At 40.2% G+C, this 25171-nt stretch overlaps 1 protein-coding gene across 2 annotated transcripts in view; it reads right to left on the bottom strand.

Annotated features, from left to right (window-relative positions):
• The window catches only part of SLC7A11 (solute carrier family 7 member 11), a 290966-nt gene that overhangs the window by 176939 nt on the left and 88856 nt on the right, over positions 1-25171 (bottom strand). For both annotated transcript variants that reach the window (XM_056563367.1, XM_056563370.1), the window contains exon 6: positions 15684-15728. In XM_056563367.1, coding sequence (XP_056419342.1) covers positions 15684-15728 — 45 coding nt within the window. The remainder of the gene's footprint in view (positions 1-15683; positions 15729-25171) is intronic.

Raw genomic sequence — 25171 nt, 5'->3', positions numbered from 1 at the left:
CACTTGGATCCCCTACATTGTCTCCATGGAAAATTCTTAAAAGCCTGCATGCCTTGGGACTAGTACACACTGGTATGTTTATAATATAATTAAAGGCTTACATTTATGTGGATCAATGATCAATATGGTGTTGGGAAGATATTGTCACACAAAGCAAGAATTTCAATGTCCATGCATTTTTTTTTTGTCTGATAAAAATGTAATGGAAGCCCTTACTTAAATACGGTAGTTACATATCTTTGAAGCCAAATAATGTTCAAAGGCACATGGAACATGATTAGAACCAAGCCGCATTGCTTTTACTGGAAGTGTAGTCATGCAAGCACACCATTCAAAACTGGGTCTTCTGCTTTTAAAATCACCAGGGGGTCCCAGTGGGGAGACCATTAGTGATCATTCATTTATCAACTATCCTGAGAATACATTTCGATCACTAGACAAACCCTTGTAATGTTTTCCTGTTTAAGTTCCCCATTAAGCACAAAATAATAATAAAGAGAGAAGAGGAAATAAGGAGACAGTATATGATGTAATGTATGTGCTCATGTCACTTCACAAAACCCTTTAACCTCTATTTTTGGTTATTTGACTATTAGTCACATTTTTGTATATGACTGTATTTGTAAAGTCTTTTTGTTTTGTTTTTTTAATTAAAAACTGTCTTCTTGTCTCCTTTTCACATAAAACAATGATATTATCCACAACACAATTACATTGTGCAATGTATAAGAAATAATGATATGTCTTCCTGAAAAAAAGTGTACAGTCAACGCTCTTGGCAATAATGTAGGCAGATTGTTCCCAGTGTCAGCAGCTGGAGGAAACACAGTAAAAGCATCTGCCTGTTTAAACAATTAATTTACAATATACAATAGCAACAGAGTGAAACTCCGGCAAACAATCCAGTGATTAGTGAACCAGCACCATCTTAAAGGGAGATTAGATAAACAGACTGCTCATGAGTTGGTAAGCAAAGAGGAGGCGTCAACCTTCATTTACATGTGCATGAAAAAAATGATCTGCATGATCAAGATATTTATCAAGGCTCATTATCACTATTTGTTCTTCCTTGTATCATTCTGTGCAGATGCATCCTGTAAATGCGACACAAGATTACCAATTGGATTGTCAAAATAAAGTTGGCTCATCTGAAAAGTTTGTCAACCATCTTAACACTGGCCAAGAAACTAGACAACATACACAGAGGTTATGATCTAAAGGCCCATTTATGGTTCCCAACTATCAACACAATTTATGCATTGTGATTGAATGGAAAAATGGCCAGGCAGAATAATGGAGTTTGAAGAAAAATGTTGACGCTCAATAGGATTATCCTGATGAAAATCACTATTACACCACTTATCAGAGGCCTGAACAGTTGTAAAGAAAACATGATAGTGTTTCAGAAAGCTAGGATTTGCCATTTTTTAACTGATTATTGAAGGATCTAATTCCCACCAACCCTCACAACCAGCACTGCAACTCCTTTACAGACATTCCCTGCGTGCACGGGTATCTACTGTGTAGGGAACTACAACAATGTATAATGCACTAGAAATTCAGAAACTTGTTATATAAGAACAAAGGGGTTATCCATGTATTGATTATCCATGTATTGAAATAACAAATTGTCTCTTACCTCCCCCTCCGTTCCCACAATGATCATAGTGCATCCGGTCGCACTCTGGTTTTACTTCATGTGACCTCCACAGCCAATCAGAGGCCTCAGCGGTCATGCTTACTGATATTAGCCATGATACCAGGAATGGCAGTGGCGGTCACATGACCCCCGCACCATAAACAATACTGGAGCACAGACTGGAGGCAGAATGGAGTATCAACATGGGAATGGTAAGGGAAGGTAAGTAAGAGTTTGTTATTTAGTGCATTTGGGTCCTTTAACTGATGTTTTTTGTTTTTCTTTTCGGGTCAAATATTTTCAAAATTTAACATATAAGCTAATACTGATATTCAAGGGGATAAGATAAGAGTTTATGGTTTATACTGGAATGTATTATTCTGGTACAGTACTTTAATATCCCACAATACCTAATAATGCATTTGAAATCCCATATTGGATATGGAACTATTATATAAACTATTATATAAAGTTCAAATAATAATGCGATCATGACCTTCAAACAGCTATTCTATCAAATGTAAATACAAACTAATGTAAATGAAGGGGGACTTGGCATTTAGTTATCATGTAGATACATAATACACAGCAATGAAAAGAAAATAGACATGTATAATGTAGTCAAGCATGTCTGGGTTTAATGTAAAGTCATTTATTTGCATGTCCTGTTTAGTGGCCTAGTATGGATATGTTCACTGATAAAATTAAAGTTGAGGTGTATCTTGCTACAATGGCGGTATGTGATACATAAAGGAATTCTTTTGAAGCAGGAGAAATAGACATGACTAAGTTATGACTGGGCCAGAGAATCCTAAAATGGTTTGTGGATTGTTGCCAATATATAGTGATTGACACCCATCAAAAATTGGTCGAGGAAGAAAAAAACAATGAACTTGCAAAAGAAAAGGTTGCAGTAGCACTCTGCAAAGACTAAGACACATGAACATGGTAGATATGGAATATTTTAAATTGCATACTGTTATATTAACTTTAAAGTGTACTTGTTATATCACAAAAAAAAACAATGCTTATATATGTTACTAAGTCATACAGATGCTTCACATGTCTTTTTTTGTGTATTTTTTCTATATTTGCCTTACAAATCCCTCTGTCCCTAAGTTTATTGTGCTGGGTCTCTATATCCATTTACTGCAGGTTGCTCTGTAACCCTATTTTTTCAGAATGCTGCTGCAACCTTTTCTGATGTATGCCTTGCACAGCCATCGTTGCGTGCACCTGCAATTTTATCTTTATTTTATTAATGGAGTTGCCGTCTATTTCTGTATTTATTTATTAGTTAAGCAATGAATTGCCAACACAGTCATGGGCAACCACAGCTTACTAATGTGCAGGTGGATTGAAGACTAGTCCATCTAGTGCAATCCCTAAAAGCTAATGCTGGTTATTAGTGTTGAGCGGCATAGGCCATATTCAAATTCGCGAATATTCGCGAATATATGGACGAATATTTGTCATATATTCGCAAAATTTGCATATTCGTAATATTCTCATTTATTTTCGCATATGCGAAAATTTGCATATGCGAAAATTAACATATGCGAACATTAGCATATACAAAAATTAGCATAAGCGAAAATTCGCATATGCAAAAATTCGCATGCCAGTCTCACACAGTAGTATTAGAGCCTTCATTACACCACACAAGCTGGAAGCAGAGAGGGGTGATCACTGTGATGTGTACTGTGAAAAAAAACAAAAAAAAAACCGAATATTCGTAATTGCGAATATATAGTGCTATATTCGCGAATATGTGATATTCGCGAATAAAATCTGCATTGCGAATATTCGCAAGCAACACTATTGGTTATGCAAGAAAGAACACTGAAATGTACAAAAGTCACAATTGTTTGAGCAAGCGGCAGTTTGTTGCCTATGACATTTTCCTAAAATATAGGTAGGGCTTAGTTGGAGGGAGAATGTCCTCTTAAAGCTCAGTTAATTGGGCTTAATGTATGCCATAAATGGGCATAACTTATGCCACAAATCTACTCTATTTCATAGCTGGATTCATAGCCCTTTACCAGGATTTGAAGTGTGCTTACGAGCAGATTGCGCCTCAAACCTGGTAGGTCCCGACTGCTATCAGCAGCCAGGACCCAGGATTAATGCTGGACACCTCCGATCAGGCCGATGACTGGCATTAACCCTTTAGACTCCACGATCAAAGTTGATTGCGGCGTCTAAAAACGAAAGTAACATGTCCCGGCAGCGGAGCTGATCGGGACCATCGCGGTGACACTGCGATGTCCTTATCAGTTAACTGGACAGCAGGAGGGTCCTCACCTGTCTCCTCGCTGTCCGATATGTGACCTGCTGCTCCATGCCTGCTCTGATAACACTTATCAATGCTATGCTATGGCATAGCATTGATCAGTATATGCAATCAAAAGATTGCATGGTATAGCCCCCTATGGGAGATTAAAATAAATAAATAAAGTGTTAAAAAAAAAGTTTATAATAGCTTATTAACCCCTTCTTAATAAAAGTTTGAATCCCCCCCTTTTACATTTTTTAGATAAAATAATAAAATAAAAAATATAAATAATCACATGAGGTACCGACGCATGCGTAAATGGCCGAAATATTTAAATACAACTGTAGTTAAACCGCACTCTCGATGGTGTACACGTTGAAAAATAGGAAAGTTCAAAATTTTGCATTTTTGGTCACTTCATATACCATAAAAAAAATTATAAAAAGCGATTAAAAGTCCCATCAAAACAAAAATGGTACTGATAAAAACAAAAGACCACAGCACAAAAAATGAGACCTCATATAGCCCCGTACACGGAAAAATTAAAAACTTATAGGGGTCAGAAGATCACAATTTTAAACATACAGTACTAATTTTGGTGCATGTAGTTATAATTTTTTTAAGTAGTAAAATTAAATAAAACCTACATAAATTGGGTATCTTTGTAACCGTATGGACCTACAGAATAAAGAAAAGGTGTCACTTTTACCTAAAAGTACACTGCGTAGAAACGGAAGCCCCCCTAATTTTTTTTCGCCACAAATTAGGTTATAAAATATGTCACATCAGTACAAAGTACAATTGGTGACACAATAAACAAGCCCATATATGGGTCTGTAGGTGGAAAATTGAAAGTGTTATGTCAGATGTCTAGATGCCTGTTCTGTTGAGCTGCATGGTAAGGGGCATGTTCACAGACAAAAAACAAAACATGCATAAAATCTACATTTAAAAACAGCTCCAAAAACTGCTTCCATTTTTTTTAAGTGTTTAGCATATTTTGTTTTTGATTTGTCACAGTTTTTGACCACAAAAAACTCATGCCAAAATGTACAGCAAGTGGATTTTAAGTACTCCCATTGAAAACTGCATTGCTAACAGGCAGAACATTACTCAAGAAATCCACCCCTCAGCCCAATCCTATATAAGTAGTAATTAGCTACATAAGGGCCATTTCTTTCTTAGCAGCCTCCCTGTCTGACTGGGAGCGCATGGTAAGTGTGCTGTTACACCTTGTTCACACTGGTGTGGTGCTGTGCGGCGTCCGTTGCTGCCGTGGCGCTGTGTCTGCGGGGAGGTGCGACCCATAGACTGGTTTGAGTGGCTTCGGGGCCGCTCTGCCAGTGGGTCGTTCCCCCCGTGGGCACTGGTGTCGCGGCGGTGGTGGTCGCCGCCCAGTGCTGCGCCATTTTATGCTAGGGACGTTAGGGACCCACTCTAAATAGGTGGCCTTGACGTGGCCAGTGGGCTTGTACTTTTTGATCAAAAATGTATACTAACAACATGTTAGTTTTTGATATTATGCTGAGAAGCAATCAGATCATTATACAAGATTGTAGATGTGCACCATGTCTGTTTTTCTACCCAAATTCATTACTCAAGAAATGTCTACTTCTTTTTTAGGCAAAAACATTAAAATGGTGTTCAAGCTAAAACAGTGTGGTATTTAAGATGAAAAAAACATGCAGTTCTCACCTCAAAAACCACAGTGATTTTGTCCATATGAACATGCCTAAGATTTTAATGTTATGGCTGCTGGTTATATATTTCAATAGGAAAGCAAGCAGATCAATATTTGCAAATCATTTTTCCCATGTTTCATAGAGTTCTGAAGAAAACCTATTCACAACATTATATGAACATACATGTCATCCTATGAGAGCAGGTTAATAATTTGAAGATTGTGAAGACCAATATCAAGCCAACACTGATTTCTTTATTTTTTTGGATGGAGAATGGCTTTTTATTTACTCATGCATTCATTTTACAGTATGTTTATCTAAAGCAAATACACTCAGCATACAGTCAGGCTTAAACTGGAGGTATATAGTTTCCCTCAGTACTCACTCAGTGTTCTTTCCAAAGTTCTTAAGGTCAGTTCCAAACATTGGGACTTATAAATGATTTGAAGATAGCAAATTATACAATAGTAAAATGCTGCCAAAGTAGAACAAAAATAGCTACCTCACATTTGTCACAATGTAGGAGAGAGATTATTGCCATCCAGGTTCAGTCATGGTTCTAACATAGGTTTTTAATGATGACCTCACAGATGCCACAAAGGATGCACCAAGAAGGAGTAGTTGGAATCAAATAAAGCACTATATGTGTGAATGGGATGATGATATATGTAAATGATCATAATATTAGAGTGAAAGTTTATTGGAGAAACCTGTGCTACTCCCTTAGTGTTTTTAAAAGTTTGTGTCTACTCCTATTTTATGATATACTAGCTGAGTCCCCGGTGTTGCCCGGTTTTTCCTTCCTCATCCTTGTTGGGGAGGAAAATCAACAGAGGAGGAAGCTTTCGACTTCATATCCCATCCCCATATATTGTTGTCATATCCCAACCCCATATCCTGTCCTCATACCCTGACCTCCTATCCCGTCCTCCTATCCCATCCTCCTATCTCGACCTCCTGTCTTGACCTCCTATCCTGTCCTCCTATCTCGACCTCATATCCCGTCCTCATATCCCGTCCTCATATCCCATCCTCCTATCCTGTCCTCCTATCTCCACCTCATATCCTGACCCCCTAACTCGACCTCCTATCCCACCCTCCCATCCCAACCTCCTATCCTATCCCCTCCTCCTATCTCGACCTCCTATCCCAACCTCCTATCCCAACCTCCTATCCCGTCCCCCTATCCCATCCTCCTATCTCGACCTCTTATCCCGTCCTCTTATCCCGTCCTCTTATCCCATCCTCATATCCCGTCCCCATATCCCAACCTCCTATCCCGTCCTCCTATCCCGGCCTCCTATCCCGACCTCCTATCTCGACCTCCTATCCCGACCTCCCACAGACATTTCCCGTTGATTTCCATGGGACTTTAAACAAAAACCCCGACCCTCACAAATGGGGGTAGTTAAAGGTTAAATTAACTATCCTATATTTTAAGTGGACATATAATTAACATGTGACCAAGTATTATTGAAATATCTCCAGCCGTTTGGAAGTTATGCGGTAACATATATTTCCCATTGACTTGCATGGGACTTTAAACATAAGCCTCTGGCAAATGGGGGGTGAGTATGGGTTAAATTACCTATCCTATGTTTGTTGTTGATGTATAAGTAACACGTGTGCCAAGTTTCATGTTCATATCTTTAGCCGTTTGAAAGTTTTTGTGGAACATACATACATACATACATACATACATACATATATACATACTTATTTACATACACACACACACATTGAGTTTTATATATATAGATTAATAAAGCTTGAGTACTAATTTCTGCTATTTTGCTGAATGTGCACATTTTGTTTTTTTAAGTGGCATTTTCGTATTTAGGATTTTTTTTTTACTCCTAAGAGCACCTAAAAAAACTGTTTAAATGAGTGATGCCCACTATTATCCACAGTTGGATACATGTTCCACAGTTGGGCATAAAGGCATATATACAAAGGCATTTTTATGGCATCCTGCAGCACATTCATCCATAAATGTTGGAGCTGGGCCTGTGGATACCACACACTCATAGATTGATGAATCTGACTCAACATAAATGCTTGATTGGCCATAAATCTGGTGACTCGGCAGACCATGGAAGAAATCTGGTGAAGACATTCCTAGATAACACTTGCTTTGTGCAGACAAACATTTTTCCTGCTGAAAAATGCCAGTTGGAAGCTTTCTGTGAGCCATGAGGCCACAGGTTGTCCTGCACATATTGCTAAGCTGTTAGTGTCCTCATATCACTACTTTGGGTGACTTACACAAGGCCTCTGTACTCGACCCTAAGTCATCAAATCCTGAACAGAATGTGGATTTGGACAAAGACAATATGGTTTCACTCTGTAGCAGTCCAAGTTTTATGACACTACTGCAAAAAAAGGCAACGGTGGCTGAATGTCAATGACAGGACATGTCTTGGGTGTTGTGCTAAGTGCCTGGAAATGTTTCATGCACAGAGAGTGGTGCATAATAAAGATGCCACATCTCTCTGGATGGTGGACAGGGAAACTGTGGGAGTTGTTCATGGTTGTCGCCACGCCAAACAATCCTCTCTACTGGTGGGCCGTCCAGAGCCTGTGTGCCATGTGTGTGCCCTCACATAACTCCACAACACCTGCTAACAGCTTGATCAAGTTGTCAAGTAAATGTATATAATTTCGTTTTCATTAAATATATTTACTGTAGATATAAAATAAGTTGTTGTGTTTTTTTTTTTAAGTAGCAATGCATCTTTTGTTTGTAAAACTGCCCCATATTGTAGACACATAGGGGGAGATTTATCAAAACCTGTCTAGATGAAAAGTTGCCCAGTTGCCCATAGCAATCAGATTCTTCTTTCATTTTGCAGAAGTCTTTTCAAAAATGAAAGAAGCGATCTGATTGGTTGCTATGGACAACTCAGCAACTTTTCCTCTGAACAGGTTTTGATAAATCTCGCCAATACTGTATTCCTGAATTTTCTGTATACTCCTGCATGCAGTGGGGGAGATTAAATCAAAACCTGTCCAGAGGAAAAGTTGCTGAGTTGCCCATAGCAACCAATCAGATCGCTTCTTTCATTTTTCAGAGGCCTTTTCAGAAATGAAAGAAGCGATCTGATTTGTTGCTATGGGAAACTCAGCAACTTTTCCTCCAGACAGGTTTTGATAAATCTCCCCCAGTGTGTATGTGTTTTACTACAGCTACTGTAAAATGAATGGGAGCTAATTGTCATAGACTTCTAATAGACGATTACAGTCTTCAGTAGTGAAGAAACCAATTGGGTGCATACAGGATGTATCTGTGTACATAGTGCAAATTGTGTGCAAAGTGTTTATTGTTGTTTTCATACAATGCTCAAAAAAAAAATAAAGGGAACACTAAGATAACACATCCTAGATCTGAATGAATGAACTAATGGTATGAAATATTTTCTTCTTTACATAGTTGAATGTGCTGACAACAAAATCACACAAAAATTTACAATGAAAATCAAATTTATCAACCCATGGAGGTCTGGATATGGAGTCACACTCAAAATCAAAGTGGAAAACCCCACTACAGGCTGATCCAACTTTGATGTAATGTCCTTAACCCCTTCACGACGAGCGACGTACATGTACGGCGCCGCAAAGTGTCACTTGGCGCGCGGCGACGTACATGTACGTCGCGGGGTTCCGGGAGCGCCGCGTCACCGGTAGCGGTGATCGGGCCGGGATGACTGCTGTTATCTAACAGCAGGCATCCCGGCACATCGCCGAGGGGGGTCCTGAGACCCCCCCATAACCGCGATGCGCGCAAATCGCAGGTCAATTCAGACCTGCGATCTGCGCGATTCCGGGTCATACGGGTCACTGGTGACCCGGTGACCCGGAAAATAAGAGGGATCGTAGGTGTCCGAGACACCCTAGATCCCCCTAAAGGGATAGGAGTTTGGTGGCAGGGTTGCCACCCCTCCTATCCCTGCTATTGGTCGGCCGAGCGACCGACCGATAGCAGACCGGGGGAGGGGGGGTTAAAGTTCGGTTCCCCCGCTTTGCCCACCTATCGGTGTCCGGGCAAAACGGGGGAACCGTCCAGGGAGGGTCGGCGCCGAAGGTCCCTACCTGGATCCCGGATCGTGATCCTCCATGCGGGGATCCCCCACGTGCGGCGGCGGCGGCGGCTTCCGAGTCCTGCTAGGTGAGTTGTTGCCTAGCAACATCCGGAGGGCCACAGTTTACAGTGGTCTCTAAACCGTGGCCCTCCAGATGTTGCAAAACTACAACTCCCAGCATGCCCAGACAGCTGTTTGCTGTGTGGGCATGCTGGGACTTGTAGTTTTGCAATATTTAGAGGGGTTCAGGTTGTAGATCACTAAGTGGTCTCAAACTGTAGCCTCCAGATGTTGCAAAACTACAACTCTCAGCATGCCCAGACAGCAGTTTGCGGGCCATAGTTTTGAGACCACTGGACAGTGATTTACAACTTGAACCCCTCTAAATCTTGCAAAACTACAACTCCCAGCATTCTGGAACAGCATAAGGCTGTCTTGGCATGCTGGGAGTTGTACTTGCGTGCCTCCAGCCATTGCATAACTACATCTCCCAGCATGCCCTTCCGCAATCAGTACATGCTGGGAGTTGCAGTTTTGCAACAGCTGGAGGCACACTGGTTGGAAAATACTGAGTTAGGTCATAGAACCTAACTCAAGGTTTTCCAGCCAGTGTGCCTCCAGCTGTTGCAAAACTACAACTCCCAGCATGCATGGTCTGTCAGTGCATGCTGGGAGTTGTAGTTTTGACCCCCCTCCCGTGTGAATGTACAGGCTACATTCACACTGGCGGCAGATTACAGTGAGTTCCCCGCTGCAAATTTGAGATGCGGCAAATTTTCCGCCGCAGCTCAAACTCCTAGCGGGAGACTCAGTGTAATCTGCCGCCAGTGTGAATGTAACCTAAAAACACTACACTACACTAACATAAAATAAAGAGTAAAACGCTACATATACACACACGTACACTGCCCCCCCACCCCCCTTCTCCAATAAAAATGAAAAACGTATTGTACGGCAGTGTTTCTAAGATGGAGCCTCAAGCTGTTGCAAAACAAAAACTCCCAGCATTTCTGGACAGCAATTGACTGTCCAAGCATGCTGGGAGTTTAGCAACAGCTGGAGGCGCCCTGTTTGGGAATCACTGGCGTAGAATACCCCTATTTCCACCACTATGCAAGTCCCTAATTCAGACTTCAAATGCACATGGCGCTCTCACTTTGGGGGGCTTTTTCTCCTTTTACCCCTTATGAAAAGGAACAGTTGGGGTCTACACCAGCATGTTAGTGTAAAAAAATTAAAATTTTTACACTAACATGCTGGTGTTGCCCTATACTTTTCATTTTCACAAGAGGTAAAAGGGAAAAACGCCCCCCAAAATTTGTAACACAATTTCTCCCGAGTACGGAGATACCCCATATGTGGGCGCAAAGTGCTCTGGGGGCGCACAATAAGGCACAGAAGGGAGAGTGCGCCATGTACATTTGAGGTGATTTGCACAGAGGTGGCTGATTGTTACAGCGGTTCTGACAAACGCAAAAAAAAAAAAACACACCCACATGTGACCCCATTTTGAAAACTACACCCCTCACGGAATGTAATGAGGGGTGCAGTGAGAATTTACACCCCACAGGTGTCTGACGGATCTTTGGAACAGTGGTCCGTGAAAATGAAAAATTTTGCACAGCCCACTGTTCCAAAGATCTGTCAGACACCAGTGGGGTAAATGCTCACTGTACCCCTCATTACATTCTGTGAGGGGTCTAGTTTCCAAAATGGTATGCCATGTGGGGGTTATTTTGCTGTTCTGGCACCATAGGGGCTTCCTAAATGCGACATGCCCCCCGAGCAAAATTTGCTCTCAAAAAGCCAAATATGACGCCTTCCCTTCTGAGCATTGTAGTTCGCCCGTAGTGCACTTCAGGTCCACTTATGGGGTACCTCCATACTCTGAAGAGATGGGGTTACAAATTTTGGGAGGTCTTTTCTGCTATTAACCCTTGCTAAAATTTAAAATTTGGAGGGAAACCCACATTTTAGTGAATTTATTTTTTTTTTTTTTTACATATGCAAAAGTCGTGAAACACCTGTGGGGTGTTAAGGCTCACTTTATCCCTTGTTACGTTCCTCAAGGGGTCTAGTTTCCAAAATGGTATGCCATGTGTTTTTTTTGCTGTTCTGGCACCATAGGGGCTTCCTAAAGGTGACATGCCCCCCAAAAACCATTTCAGAAAAACGTACTCTCTAAAATCCCCTTGTCGCTCGTTCGCTTCTGAGCCCTCTACTGCGCCCGCCGAACACTTTACATAGACATATGAGGTATGTGCTTACTCGAGAGAAATTGGGCTACAAATATAAGTATACATTTTCTCCTTTTACCCCTTGTAAAAATTCAAAAATTGGGTCTACAAGAACATGCGAGTGTAAAAAAATGAAGATTTTGAATTTTCTCCTTCACTTTGCTGCTTTTCCTGTGAAACACCTAAAGGGTTAAAACATTTACTGAATGTCATTTTGAATACTTTGGGGGATGCAGTTTTTATAATGGGGTCATTTATGGGGTATTTCTAATATGAAGACCCTTCAAATCTACTTCAAACCTGAACTGGTCCCAGAAAAATTGCGAGTTTGAAAATTTTGTGAAAAATTGGAAAATTGCTGCTGAACTTTGAAGCCCTCTGGTGTCTTCCAAAAGTAAAAACTCGTCAATTTTATCATGTAAACATAAAGTAGACACATATTGTATATGTGAATCCCAAAAATTTTTTGGGGGAATATCCATTTTCCTTACAAGCAGAGAGCTTCAAAGTTAGAAAAATGAAAATGTTTTAATTTTTTCATCAAATTTTGGAATTTTTCACCAAGAAAGGATGCAAGTTACCACAAAATTTTACCACTATGTTAAAGTAGAATATGTCACGAAAAAACAATCTCAGAATCAGAATGATAACTAAAAGCATTCCAGAGTTATTAATGTTTAAAGTGACAGTGGTCAGATTTGCAAAAAAGGGCTTCGTCCTAGAGGTGAAAATGGGCTCTGTCCTTAAGGGGTTAAAACAAGTCAAAATGAGGCTCAGTAGTGTGTTTGACCTCCACGTGCCCATATGACCTCCCTACAATGCCTGGGCATGCTCCTGATGAGGTGGCGGATGGTCTCCTGAGGGATGTCCTCCCAGACCTGGACTAAAGCATCTGCCAACTCCTGGACAGTCTGTGGTACAAAGTGGCGTTGGTGGATGGAGCGAGACATGATGTCCCAGATGTGCTCAATCGGATTCAGGTCCCAGAAACGGGCGGGCCAGTCCATAACACCAATGCCTTTCTCTTGCAGGAGCTGCTGACACACTCCAGCCACATGAAGGTCTAGCATTGTCTTGCATTAGAAGGAACCCAGGGCCAACCGCACCAGCATATGGTCTCACAATGGGTCTGAGGATCTCATCTTGGTACCTAATGGCAGTCAGGTTACCTCTGGCAAGCACATGGAGGGCTGTGCGACCCCCCCAAAGAAATGCCACCCCACACCATTACTGACCCACCGCCAAACTGGTCATCCTGGAGGATGTTGCAGGCAGCAGAACGTTCTCCACTTCGTCTCCAGACTCTGTCACTTCTGTCACATGTGCTCAGTGTGAACATGCTTTCATCTGTGAAGAGCAAAGAGCACCAGTGTCGAATTTGCTAATCTTTGTGTACTCTGGCAAATGCCAAACGTCCTGCACGGTGTTAAGCTGTGAGCACAACCCCCACCTGTGGACGTCGGGCCCTCATGCCACCCTCATGAAGTCTGTTTCTGATCGTTTGAGTGAGTGGACACATGCACATGTGTGGCCTGCTGGGGGTCATTTTGTAGGGCTCTGGCAGTGCTCCTCCTGCTCCTCCTTGCACAAAGGTGGAGGTAGTGGTCGTGCTGCTGTGTTGTTGCCCTCCTACGGCCTCCTCCACATCTCCTGATGTACTGGCATGTCTCCTGGTAGCTCCTCCATGCTCTGGACACTATGCTGACAGACACAGCAAACCTTCTTGCCACAGCTTGCATTGATGTGCCATCCTGGATGAGCTGCACTACCTGAGCCAATTGTGTGGGTTGTAGACTCCATCTCATGCTACCACTAGACTAAAAACACCGCCAGCATTCAAAAGTGACCAAAACATCAGCCAGTAAGCATAGGAACTGAGAAGTGTCTGTGGTCACCACCTGAAGAACCACTTCTTTATTTGGGATGTCTTGCTAATTGTCTATAATTTCCACCTGTTGTCTGTTCCATTTGCACAACAGCATGTGAAATTGATTGTCAATCAGTGTTGCTTCCTGAGTGGACAGTGTGATTTCACACAAGTGTGATTGACTTGGAGTTACATTGTGTTGTTTAAGTGTTCCCTTCATTATTTTGAGTAGTGTATGTTAACATGACTTCTAGCAGTATAACAGAGCTGGCATTTACTCTTAAGTGCACAAATGTATACAGCAAAGCTAAGAAATAATATCCAGAGAGCTGTTTTGCTTTAGTGGCCAATGTAAACTACTTCAAAAATGTTTACATATGGATAGTCACCCAAAAGTATGTAAAGATAACTTGAGATAACATTTCCACAATTGGAATCATTTAGAAAAAATGCCTCTATGTTTAAACTTATCACATAAGTGTCATAGTGTCCTCTGATGTTCTCTTGGTCATCTCCCAAGTTGTCTCCCTAACATGTTGGTGAGAAAATATTGCTTTTAGTGAACTAATTCAAGAGCAGGAATTAGAATAATAAGCAAATCGAAATGTTCCCTTGGGTGATGTTATTTAACATCAGGGTGCAGAACACTCACAGATAGCTGAATGGCCTTCTGGAGTTGTGCTCGGTAATAGGTATAACTCTATGACATGCATAATATCAATATGTAAAGAAGGTTAGAAAACTGCTACACCTGTTACACAGGGTGGAGGTTACTCCAGCCAACACATTTATCTCAAAAACAGACTCCTTCATGCAAACAGGTCACTGTGATCATATAGATCTTTACATATTACAAACATTTCTGGAAAAATAACGTGTTTCTATGCAAACCCTGCACCTTCATTAGGTCATATGAAAATTATTGTGTGTGTTCATATTCAAGAATATCTGGGTGGTGGGAACGAGCTACTGAACATTTGGGACCACTAGCACTCTATATATTTGGAGGACACTCTGGGGGAGACTCATCAAAACCTGTCCGGAGGAAAAGTTGCTGAGTTGCCCATAGCAACCAATCAGATCATTTCTTTCTTTTTTGAAAAGGCCTCTGAAAAATTAAAGAAGAAATCTGATTGGTTGCTATGGGCAACTCAGCAACTTTTCTTCTGGACAGGTTTTAATCTCCCCTCTAAGAGGGAATCAAAAGAATGCCAGCGAAGCCATAATAAGAAAGAACAAAGAAAGAGATAAACAACAAAAAGTGGTGCATTTTAAGCGGTTGCTTTAAAAATCAGGCAAATTGCCCAGTAGCACCCAAACCATGTGTAAAACAAGCCACAAGCCAAACAGATCAAACTTTACCCTCACAGAGCGGTGATGTGCAGCATCATGAAGCAGTTTAGTGAAGTGACCCAAAGCATGCCGTCACAGTCAGCTCACCCCTTCGTCTGGACCGGTGTGGATTGCACCATATTCAATTGAAGAAGCAAAGCTGGATGTCCAGACCGGCAGCTCGTGAACATAATGGGATCTTTATTACTCCATGTTATATAAAATCACAGGTATAGGACACAGGAAGTGACATGTTTTGGCCAATGACAATGGCCTTAGTCATACTAGCAGTACGACTACAGCCATTGTGGTTGGCCGAAACGCGTCACTTCCTGTGTTCTGTACCTGTGATTTTATATAGCATGGAGTAATAAAGATCCCATTATATTCACGAGCTGCCGGGCTAGACATCCAGCTTAGCTACTGTTATGGCTTGAATAAATTGGATACTTGAAAACTTTTTTATGCAATACATTAGCAGCCTGAGCATACAGGGGAACATCTCTTCTTCCATACTGTGCACTAGTAGCTATCAGTTTTGTAAAAATAATATAGATTGTTTGTATCCTTACTTTTCAGGATTCTCTACTTCTTCTGTAACAAAATTAAGGTAAAACCTAAAATAAAACAAAAATAAATAACCATAAATATTGGTAAAATCAATTATGAGGACGAGCTTCATATTCTATACAAGCTATATATGACATTCAAGTAGAAATATTTAAAATAAATATTTACATTGATATAAATACTCATTGAATACAAGAAAGTATTAGGGTGCATTCACATCATGATTTTACCATTCTACTTTTTCTCATAATTTTTTACCTTCAAATCGTACAAATCTGCATGCCAAGTCGTATCCATTGACTTCCATTCAGTAATTATATCCAATGCATGCATCGATTTTGATCCGCATCCGAATTTGCAAGTTTTTAGATCTAGGGTAAAATTGTGGTTGACCACAATTTTTCGCCCAGATTCAAAATCGGATCAAAATCGTGTCCGATTTTTTAATTATTGTGGCCTATGTAAATCACATTGAATCATATGACGGCGCGATTTTATCAGATTTATCACACACAATTGTTTTTTACACCTGTGTAGTAGCCTCAAAATACTCCGGAAAGTGCTAGAAACTTCAAAATTCTAAAAGATTTTTTTGTTAAATTCGGATGAAATTTTCTGCCATACGATTTTTGGATACGATTTTAAATTGGATGCCCAACAAATATTTATATTACATAGAAACATAGAATGTGTCGGCAGATGAGAACCATTTGGCCCATCTAGTCTGCTCAATAATCTGAATCCTATCAATAGTCCCTGGCCCTATCTTATATGAAGGATAGCCTTATGCTTATCCCATGCATGCTTAAACTCCTTCATTGTATTTGCAGCTACCACTTCTGCAGAAAGGCTATTCCATGCATCCACTACTCTCTCAGTAAACTAATACTTCCTGATATTACTTATAAACCTTTGCCCCTCTAATTTAAAACTATGTCCTCTTGTGGTAGTTTTTCTTCTTTTACGATGGTATACAATTTCAGGTAATCCGATTTTGTCCAATTTTACTGTCTATTAATCGGATGGTAAAATTGTGATGTGAACCAACAAATTGTCATCACTTAGAAACGTAGATTTGATTGAATTTTCTAAAAGTAAATGGTGGAAACTTTTATAACAGAGAAGTAAATTGCAATGTGATTCACTAGCAGATTGCATGGTCTGTATTGCAGCTATAAAGATGTCAGCGGTTACAGGAACAACTGGGTCTTGAAGCCCAGAGAGATGACTCATAAAGCAAAAGCAGCATCTCCATAAAGAAGAGAAAATCTGTTCACCAGTTAGTCTTTCTACAAGGCCAGCTGAACTGTAAAAGCTGTTCCACACCACCACCATCATACTTCATATTTTTCTATTTTTCTACTGATCCCTCTTGTAGAAGATTTTTTTTGTTTTTTTTTAAATGTTCCTCCTTTTTTCTGTAGTTTTACAATTGCAGCAAAATTTCACTTGACACTTGACATTTAAGGTGATACATACCACGATGCAGCAATAGAAAATTTCAAGTTAAAGGGTACCTCTCATCAAAAAAACTTTTGATATATTATAGATTAATGTATGCAGAATAACTTTACAATTGCATGTTATTAAAAAATATGCTTCTTTCTATTTAATTTTCCACTTTGAAGAAATGACCACTAGGGGTCTCCTTACCAGTCCTGGCAGCAAGCATTTCAGACTCATGCTGGAGTCCTAAACACTACGAGCTGCCAGTCAGCTTTGTTTACAAAGGAGAACACTCAGAGCTGCCAGCCTGCTTTGTTCACAGCCTGTTTGTCTGTGAACAAAGCAGGCTGGCAGCTCTGAGTGTTTAGGACTCCAGCATGAGTCAGAAATGCTTGCTGACAGGACTGATCGGGAAAAATACAATAGAAAGAAGCATATTTTTCATTAACATGCTATTGTAAAGTTATTCAACATTCATTAATCTAAAATATATCAAAAGTTTATTTGATGAGAGGTACCCTTTAAGGTTTGTTGTGTAATGGTTGTAAATTTTAAGTTAAAATCGTCTGGCCTCTTGAAAAAAAAAAAAAAAAAAAGCATTTTTATTTATTCTTACCTTATTATTATCATGTAAAACACTTTCTCCATAGGTCTTTATTAACATATTTCCTTAATTTCTTTTCTACACTATCTACAGCTGTGTGAGCTCTATTTACTCTGTATACTTGCACATAGCCTATAGGAATCTGTGTAAAAAAAAAAAAAAAAACACCTTGTATCTCTTCTATAAAGGAGACATGCATCTATCTACAGCCTAGGTGAACTATCCTCAATGTTTTCCCCCTATCCACAATCTGAGCTGGTGTGTAACACTGTCCCTGCTACTAACTCTAACAATGAGAGAGCAGTAAGTCTGTCTGATTTATCCCTTCTGAGTAGCAGTTAAATGATAGGGAATTTCAAAAGAAGACAATTTAGAAAATTACTTTATTTTGCATTAAGGAAACAATAAAATTCAGTACAGGTATCCATAGCTGTTAAAGCTGTACTCCGGTGGAAAACTTTATTTTTTTTAATCAACTGGTACCAGAAAGTTAAACATATTTGTAAATTACTTCTATTAAAAAATCTTTACCCTTCCAGTACTTTTTAGTACCTGTATGCTACAGAGAAAATTATATACTTTTTGAATTTCTTTTTTGTCTTGTCCACAGTGCTCTCTGCTGACACCTGCTGCCCGTATCAGGAACTGTCCAGAGCAGCAAAGGTTTGCTATGGGGATTTTCTCCTGCTCTGGACAGTTCCTGATACGGGCAGCAGGTGTCAGCAGAGGGCACTGTGGACAAGACAAAAAAGAAATTCAAAAAGTATAGAATTTTCTCTGTAGCATACAGCTGCTAAAAAGTACTGGAAGGGTAAAGATTTTTGAATAGAAGTAATTTACAAATCTGTTTAACTTTCTGGCACCAGTTTATTAAAAAAATAAAAATAAATTCCACCAGAGTACGCCTTTAAGAGAGTTTGCTGTATCTCTATATAGGTGGTTGTAGGTATCACTATACGGGGGAGAGGACCTTGTACCAATATGATAAGTATTTAGCAATGCTTTTCTTAATTTCTTATTTACAGAAGCGATTCTTATTTCTTGTTATATAGATGCCTAAAATATGTTAGGTATTTAACAGCGGCCACTTGGCAGTCATGTCTCTGTCAGATGCTACTGCAGTATGCATTTATTAACCTCCTTGGCTATTCTTCTCAGGTTTTTACTTTTAAATCATTCCATTGTAAAATTTGGCTTGGTATTTGCTTACATTCTGTGTATGCTCTAAATTTCTCATTTCATTTTACTCTAGGCCTGTACAATAGTGTATCAGCACAATATCCATTCCATTATCAGCAGCTAAAACTACCAGTCTTTACTTTCACAAAGCTCGTATTAATTTCAAGCCATTGATGACTCAGTCTAAAACAAATGCCAGCATTATCTAAGTTCACAAATGTTTGCAGAAATTAGAAGGTCAGGAGATTTCTTAAGCCTTCTCTGGATATACTTCTGAATGGGGGAAATCACACATTGTTATAGAATTTGTGCTAGTCAGATGTCTCCCTTAAATTTAATGGAAATGGGATTTCTTGTTCTGTCTAAAATATAGTAGGTTGTACAAGCTTTGATGGAAATTAATTTTATGCAAATTGGTATTTTAATAGGAGTCAGATTAAATTTCAGTCCATTTCCCTGGCACCATTTTGCTGGCCACAAAGCTATTATAGCATAGTCTAACTGGTAATTAATGTATCGCTTCATTCTTGTTTATATAAAGTTTCTATCATCTTCATGATGGAGACTACACATTTTTTACTGATAAAAATTTTAATCTGAATGATCACTTATTTACCGTTTGCATAGAGAACATATCAACTTAAAACACTGAGTAAATGTAGAAATACGTCACACTGCTTCTCTCAATATAATGCCTGAGCTACAGCCTGTTTGAAAGCTGTGTGCTGCATTAAAGGGGTACTCCACCCCAAGACATCTTATCCTCTATCCAAAGAATAGGGGATACTGGGATCCCTTGCAATCTCCGGGCTGGTCCTGCAGCGTTCTGAATACAGAAGCTTGGAGCTTCCGTGTTAGTGATGTCACGCCACGGGCCCTCCATTCATGTCTATTGGAGGGAAAGTGATGGCTAGTACATAGCCGTCACGGCTGTGTTCACACGTCATACGGCACAAAGCGGAGTTCACTCTGTGCAGTGGATGACTGGGGTGCCACACCGAAGATTGCAATCAAACATCTTATTATCTTTCCTTTGGATAGGGAACAAAATGTTTAGGGGCAAAGTACCCCTTTAAAGGATTTTTTAAATTTATTTTTTAATCAACTGGGGCCAGAAATTTAAACAGAGTTGTAAATTACTTTTATTAAAAAATCTTAATCCTTCCAGTAATTATTAGCTGCTGAATACTACAGAGGAAATTATTTTCTTTTTGAAACACAGAGCTCTCTGCTGCCATCATGACCACAGTGCTCTCTGTTGACATCTCTGTCCATTTTAAGAACTGTCCAGAGTTGGAGAAAATCCCCATAGCAAACATATGCTGCTCTGGACAGTTCCTAAAAGGGAGAGAGATGTCAGCAGAGAGCACTGTGCTCTTGAAGTAAGCAGAGAGCACTGTGTTCCAAAATGAAAATAATTTCCTCTTTCCACTGTAGACTAAAATGGCAAAAGTTAAACAAGCCAATACTGTATAGTGGAGAAGATTAGTTAAGCTTTAAAAAATTATTCTGATAACACTTTTGTCAATTACTTCCAATGACATCCAAGAGAACAGGTAAAGTAGTTATTTTGCCGGTTGAAGAAATAGGTAAAAGAGAATAAAACAGGAGAGTTAAAAAAAAATATTGTATCGGAAACAGCGGGGAAGACAATAAAAAAATGACTTCTTAGTGCCCTGTCACATATATGATCTGGCGGCATTTCCTTCCAGCACTGTAGAAGAGTACTTGAGGGAGAACTTGATGATTGAACTCATTCCATTCATTTGCATGGGACAGCTCAGATTGATTCAGTACCTCAATTGGGATGCTGGATCACCAAACACACCTAATCTTGTGAATATGTCTTACAGCATTTCCCGGTACGACCTGCAGAAATGACTGGCGACCGTACCAATAGACAACTGATGCTCTTAGTCTTTACCATTAGTTGTGGCATCAGCTGTGGAATTGTCTGTGGCCAAATAACTGAGGGAGATATATGTGATTGATATATGTGAAACCACCCTTAGACTTTGTAAACTTAGACTAGACAGTCTAAGGCTATGTACACATGGCGGAACATAAGAACATGCTGCTGAAATCAATGGGATTCTGCTGCACTGTGCACACTGGTCTTCGCAGAAAGAACCCAAGTTTTCTGTCATGTGAACTTGGCCTAAGAATGCACTAGATTTAAAACAGTGACTCATGCTGAAAATCTGGTACACCTTTCTATTCCATGGCTTACTTTTACAGAAAATTGTGCTGCAAAAAATGGCACATATTTAGCGCTATTAAGTCAGGCCCCCTTTTTAATGATAAAACAAAAGATATCTCAGTCCTTTAGGTTATATAGGTGAAATTAGTTTCAACTATACAACCTAGAGGACTGAGATATCGTTTGTTTTCTCACTTTGTCTATAAACTCCCGGGGTGTGGGAGTCCATCTCAGTAGACTTGGTTATATTTAGTATAAGTGAGCTGCACCCACCCTATACCTATATTTCCCCTTTTTAATGATGCCTTGTCTACCTCACATTATATCCTTGGAAATAGGAATAGAATGTTGTTTTGAAAAAAAAAAAAAAAAAGTACCCCTTAGGAATTCTAAAATCATAATCTTTTGTAAAACTGTTAATAAAATCTACCTGGATGATATTAATATGAATGTTGTTGTATTGTTATAACTTTTCTCATTCTCCATATAGACAGACTCGTCAATCCAGACTCTGAGAAAGCTGGTCGACTGGTCTATAGAACTTAGAATTTACCACAACTGTATACAACTTGGATAAATGGAATTTTTAACTATTTTCCAAATAGAACCAGTTAAGAACTTGTAGAAGACTAGAATTTAGTTTAACGTTGTCATTTCCAAAGAGGCATATAACGGGAGTAACAAGACTAATATAAATGAACTACCAGTTATTGACAGATAAATATTGACAGATAAATTAGCATTTTTTTAAATTAAACCATAAATAGAATATGTAACCAACGTTGATCTTGACAAGCTATCAGGAAGGCACAGAGACCCACATTTATCAGTCTTTAGACAGTTTTTTTGTGTCTAAAAAGGGGCAAAAAAAGGAGCAAGCAGGAATTTTTGCGCCTTTTGTTTTACACATTTCTGCTGATTTTGAGTTGCAATCCACTGTTTTTGACAATACACATGATATGGAAGGGTTTTATGAACTGCACCTTTTTGTGAAAAGGAGCAAAAAAACGTGCAAAGCCACTGAAAAGTCTCTAAAACTGCACCAGCCCAGACATGGCGTATCTTTTTGGTGTATGTGAATACAGAAATTTCAGAAAATGTGACCTGCACAAAATGTATCAAATGCTCTTTGACCATTTAATAAATTTGGTGCTCCTGCACATTACCAGAACACAAAAAAAAGGTGTAAAAAAACGCTTCACTTACACCTACAATGATAAATGTGGGCCAAAATATTTTGTCAAGAGATCAGAGTAACAAAGCTGCAGTTGCAGATAACTTCTTTTTATATTATTTAACCTCCCTAGCGGTATGATTCTGTCTGGAAGTTTGTACCAAAAGCGGTACAATTTTTTGCATTGAAATTTCACATCTCCCCCCGTCACATTCCCCCTCCCTTGTCACATTTACCCCCCCCCCCCCCCATATCACATTCCCCCTCCCTTGTCACATTTACCCCCCCCCCATATCACATTCCCCCCCTCCTTGTCACATCCCCCCCCTTGTCACATTTTCCCCCCCTGTCACATTCATCCCCCCTGTCACATTCATCCCCCTGTCACATCCCCCCTTGTTACATTCCCCCCCTTGTTACATTCTCCCCCCTCCATGTTACATTCCCCTCCCCCCTGTCACATCCCCCCCCCTTGTCACATTCTTCCCTCTTGTCACATTCCCCCCTCTGTCACATCCCCCCCTTCTGTCACATTCCCCCCCCCCTTGTCACATTCCCCCCTCTGTCACATTCCCCCCTATGTCACATTCCCTCCCCCCCTTCTCACCTTGTCTTGTCCTGCAGCAGCATACACTGGGTTTGCCAGGCAGATTTCAAACCTAGTGTATTTCCTGCAGAACAAGCCCTTTCCCCTTCAACCAATCACTGGCTTTAAACCACTGCGGCCGGTGATTGGCTGAAAACTGAAAGGTCCTGTAAGATGAATAATGAAGAGAGCAGGGACCAGAGCGCACGGAGGGGAACGACATCTGCAGGGACCGGGATTAGGTAAACAAAAGTTTTGTTTTTTTTTCCTCCTTTTTACTTTTACACTTAGCTCAGTGTTTTTCTACCAGGGGGCCTCTAGCTATTGTGAAACTACTACTCCCAGCATGCCCGGACAGCCTTTGGCTGTCCGAGCATGCTGAGAGTTGTAGTTTTGCAACATCTGGAGGCCCCCTGGTTGAGAAACACTGACTTTTAGTATATGTCTTTACCTGCTCTGGCCGGCCCCCGCCACGGGAGCCGACCCAAGCAGATAATCACATATTTTTCCGGGGGCTGCATCGCTATATCGCAAAAAGCAAAAATCGCGATTCGATTGCTTTTGCGATATATTGTGCAGCCCACACAGCAACTCTGCAATTCTACCCCGAGCGTGACTCGGGGTTACCGCTTCTAGCAGCGAACATTAACCCCGAGTCACGCTCGGGAATACCACTAGGCTGGTTAAATAAAGGGTTCCTCTAGAAAGAGTTAATCTTTGAACACCGTATTCAACGGGTGCTGTGCAGTGCTTCATTTCCCAATTCAGTGTGGCCCCAGGGATGGTTGGATATAATGCACTAAATTTGCTGAGAGTCAAAGATGCAGCACTACTTTAGTTCTTATTCTTTCTGTAGGCTTCAGTGTGAGTGGCTCTATGCCAGTACTCAACATCTGCACTAAACTTTTATCATTCGAAATTCAGTTCCTACATCCCATAGGTCTTGAAATGTTTTATATTATAGTTTATGAACTGCTCCCGACTTGCAGCCTGCAATACACTGGGAAGGTTCTTTGACAAACTCAAACACCCTCCAGTCGTCTCTCTCTTTTCCTCTAGTTAGATGATAATTACATGCTGTGATATAGTAAAAAGCAGCTATTTTGTGACATATTTTAATGTGATTTTATACCTCTACCTACTCTCATTATTTTTCTAACATGTGTTAACCTTGTGTTGCCTGTGGATGTGGCATCAAATCCATCACATTTGAAAACAAATTTGTTACATTTTGCTATGTTATTAAGAAACGGTGTGTTAAGCATCTGACAGATTACATTATACAACTGCAGACAGCTTGATAGCTGGTTCCAACCATCAGTTCACTTGATTTAAAGAGTATGCAAGGAGAATAAAGAGAAGAGTGTAAGAAGATTTGCATTATAAATAGCACTGGAAAATTGGTAACAACTATGTCAATTTAATTTAGTGTCTAGCTTTGTAAATTTTATGCAGTATTTGCATTTTGTGTTTATAAAGATTTTTTAACCAGTTGAGTGATTTTCTTTTGACAGATTCTATTCTATTTTATTTCATTAAATATAAAATAATACACTACTCAAAAATAAAGGGAACACTTAAAACAACACAATGTAACTCCAAGTCAATCACACTTCTGTGAAATCACACTGTCCACTCTGGAAGCAACACTGATTGACAATCAATTTCACATGCTGTTGTGCAAATGGAACAGACAACAGGTGGAAATTTTAGTCAATGAGCAAGACACCCCCATTAAAGGAGTGATTCTGCAGGTCGTGACCACAGACTATGTCTCAGTTCCAATGATTCCTGGCTGATGTTTTGGTTACTTTTGAATGCTGGCGGTGCTTTCACTCTAGTGGTAGTATGAGACAGAGTCTACAACCCACACAAGTGGCTCTGGTAGTTCATCCAGGATGGCACATCAATGCGATCTGTGGCAAGAAGGTTTGCTGCGTCTGTCAGCGTAGTGTCCAGAGCATGGAGGCGCTACCAGGAGACAGGTCAGTAAATCAGGTGATGTGGAGGAGGCCGCAGGAGGGCAACAACCCAGCAGAAGGACCGCTACCTCCACCTTTGTGCAAGGAGGAACAGGAGGAGCACTGCCAAAGCCCTGAAAAATGACCTCCAGCAGGCCACAAATATGCATGCTCAAACAGTTAGAAACAGACTCCATGAGGGTGGTATGAGGGCCCGACATCCAAATGTGGGGGTTGTGCTTACAGCCCAATACGATGCAGGACATTCGGCATTTGCCAGAGAACACCATGATTAGCAAATTTGCCAATTTGCACCCTGTGGTCTTCACAGATGAAAGCG

The sequence above is a fragment of the Hyla sarda genome, chromosome 1 (genome assembly GCF_029499605.1).
Source record: "Hyla sarda isolate aHylSar1 chromosome 1, aHylSar1.hap1, whole genome shotgun sequence".
NCBI lineage: Eukaryota > Metazoa > Chordata > Amphibia > Anura > Hylidae > Hyla > Hyla sarda.
Note: the sequence above shows the minus strand (reverse complement) of the source record. Positions and strands in the feature narration are given on the sequence as shown.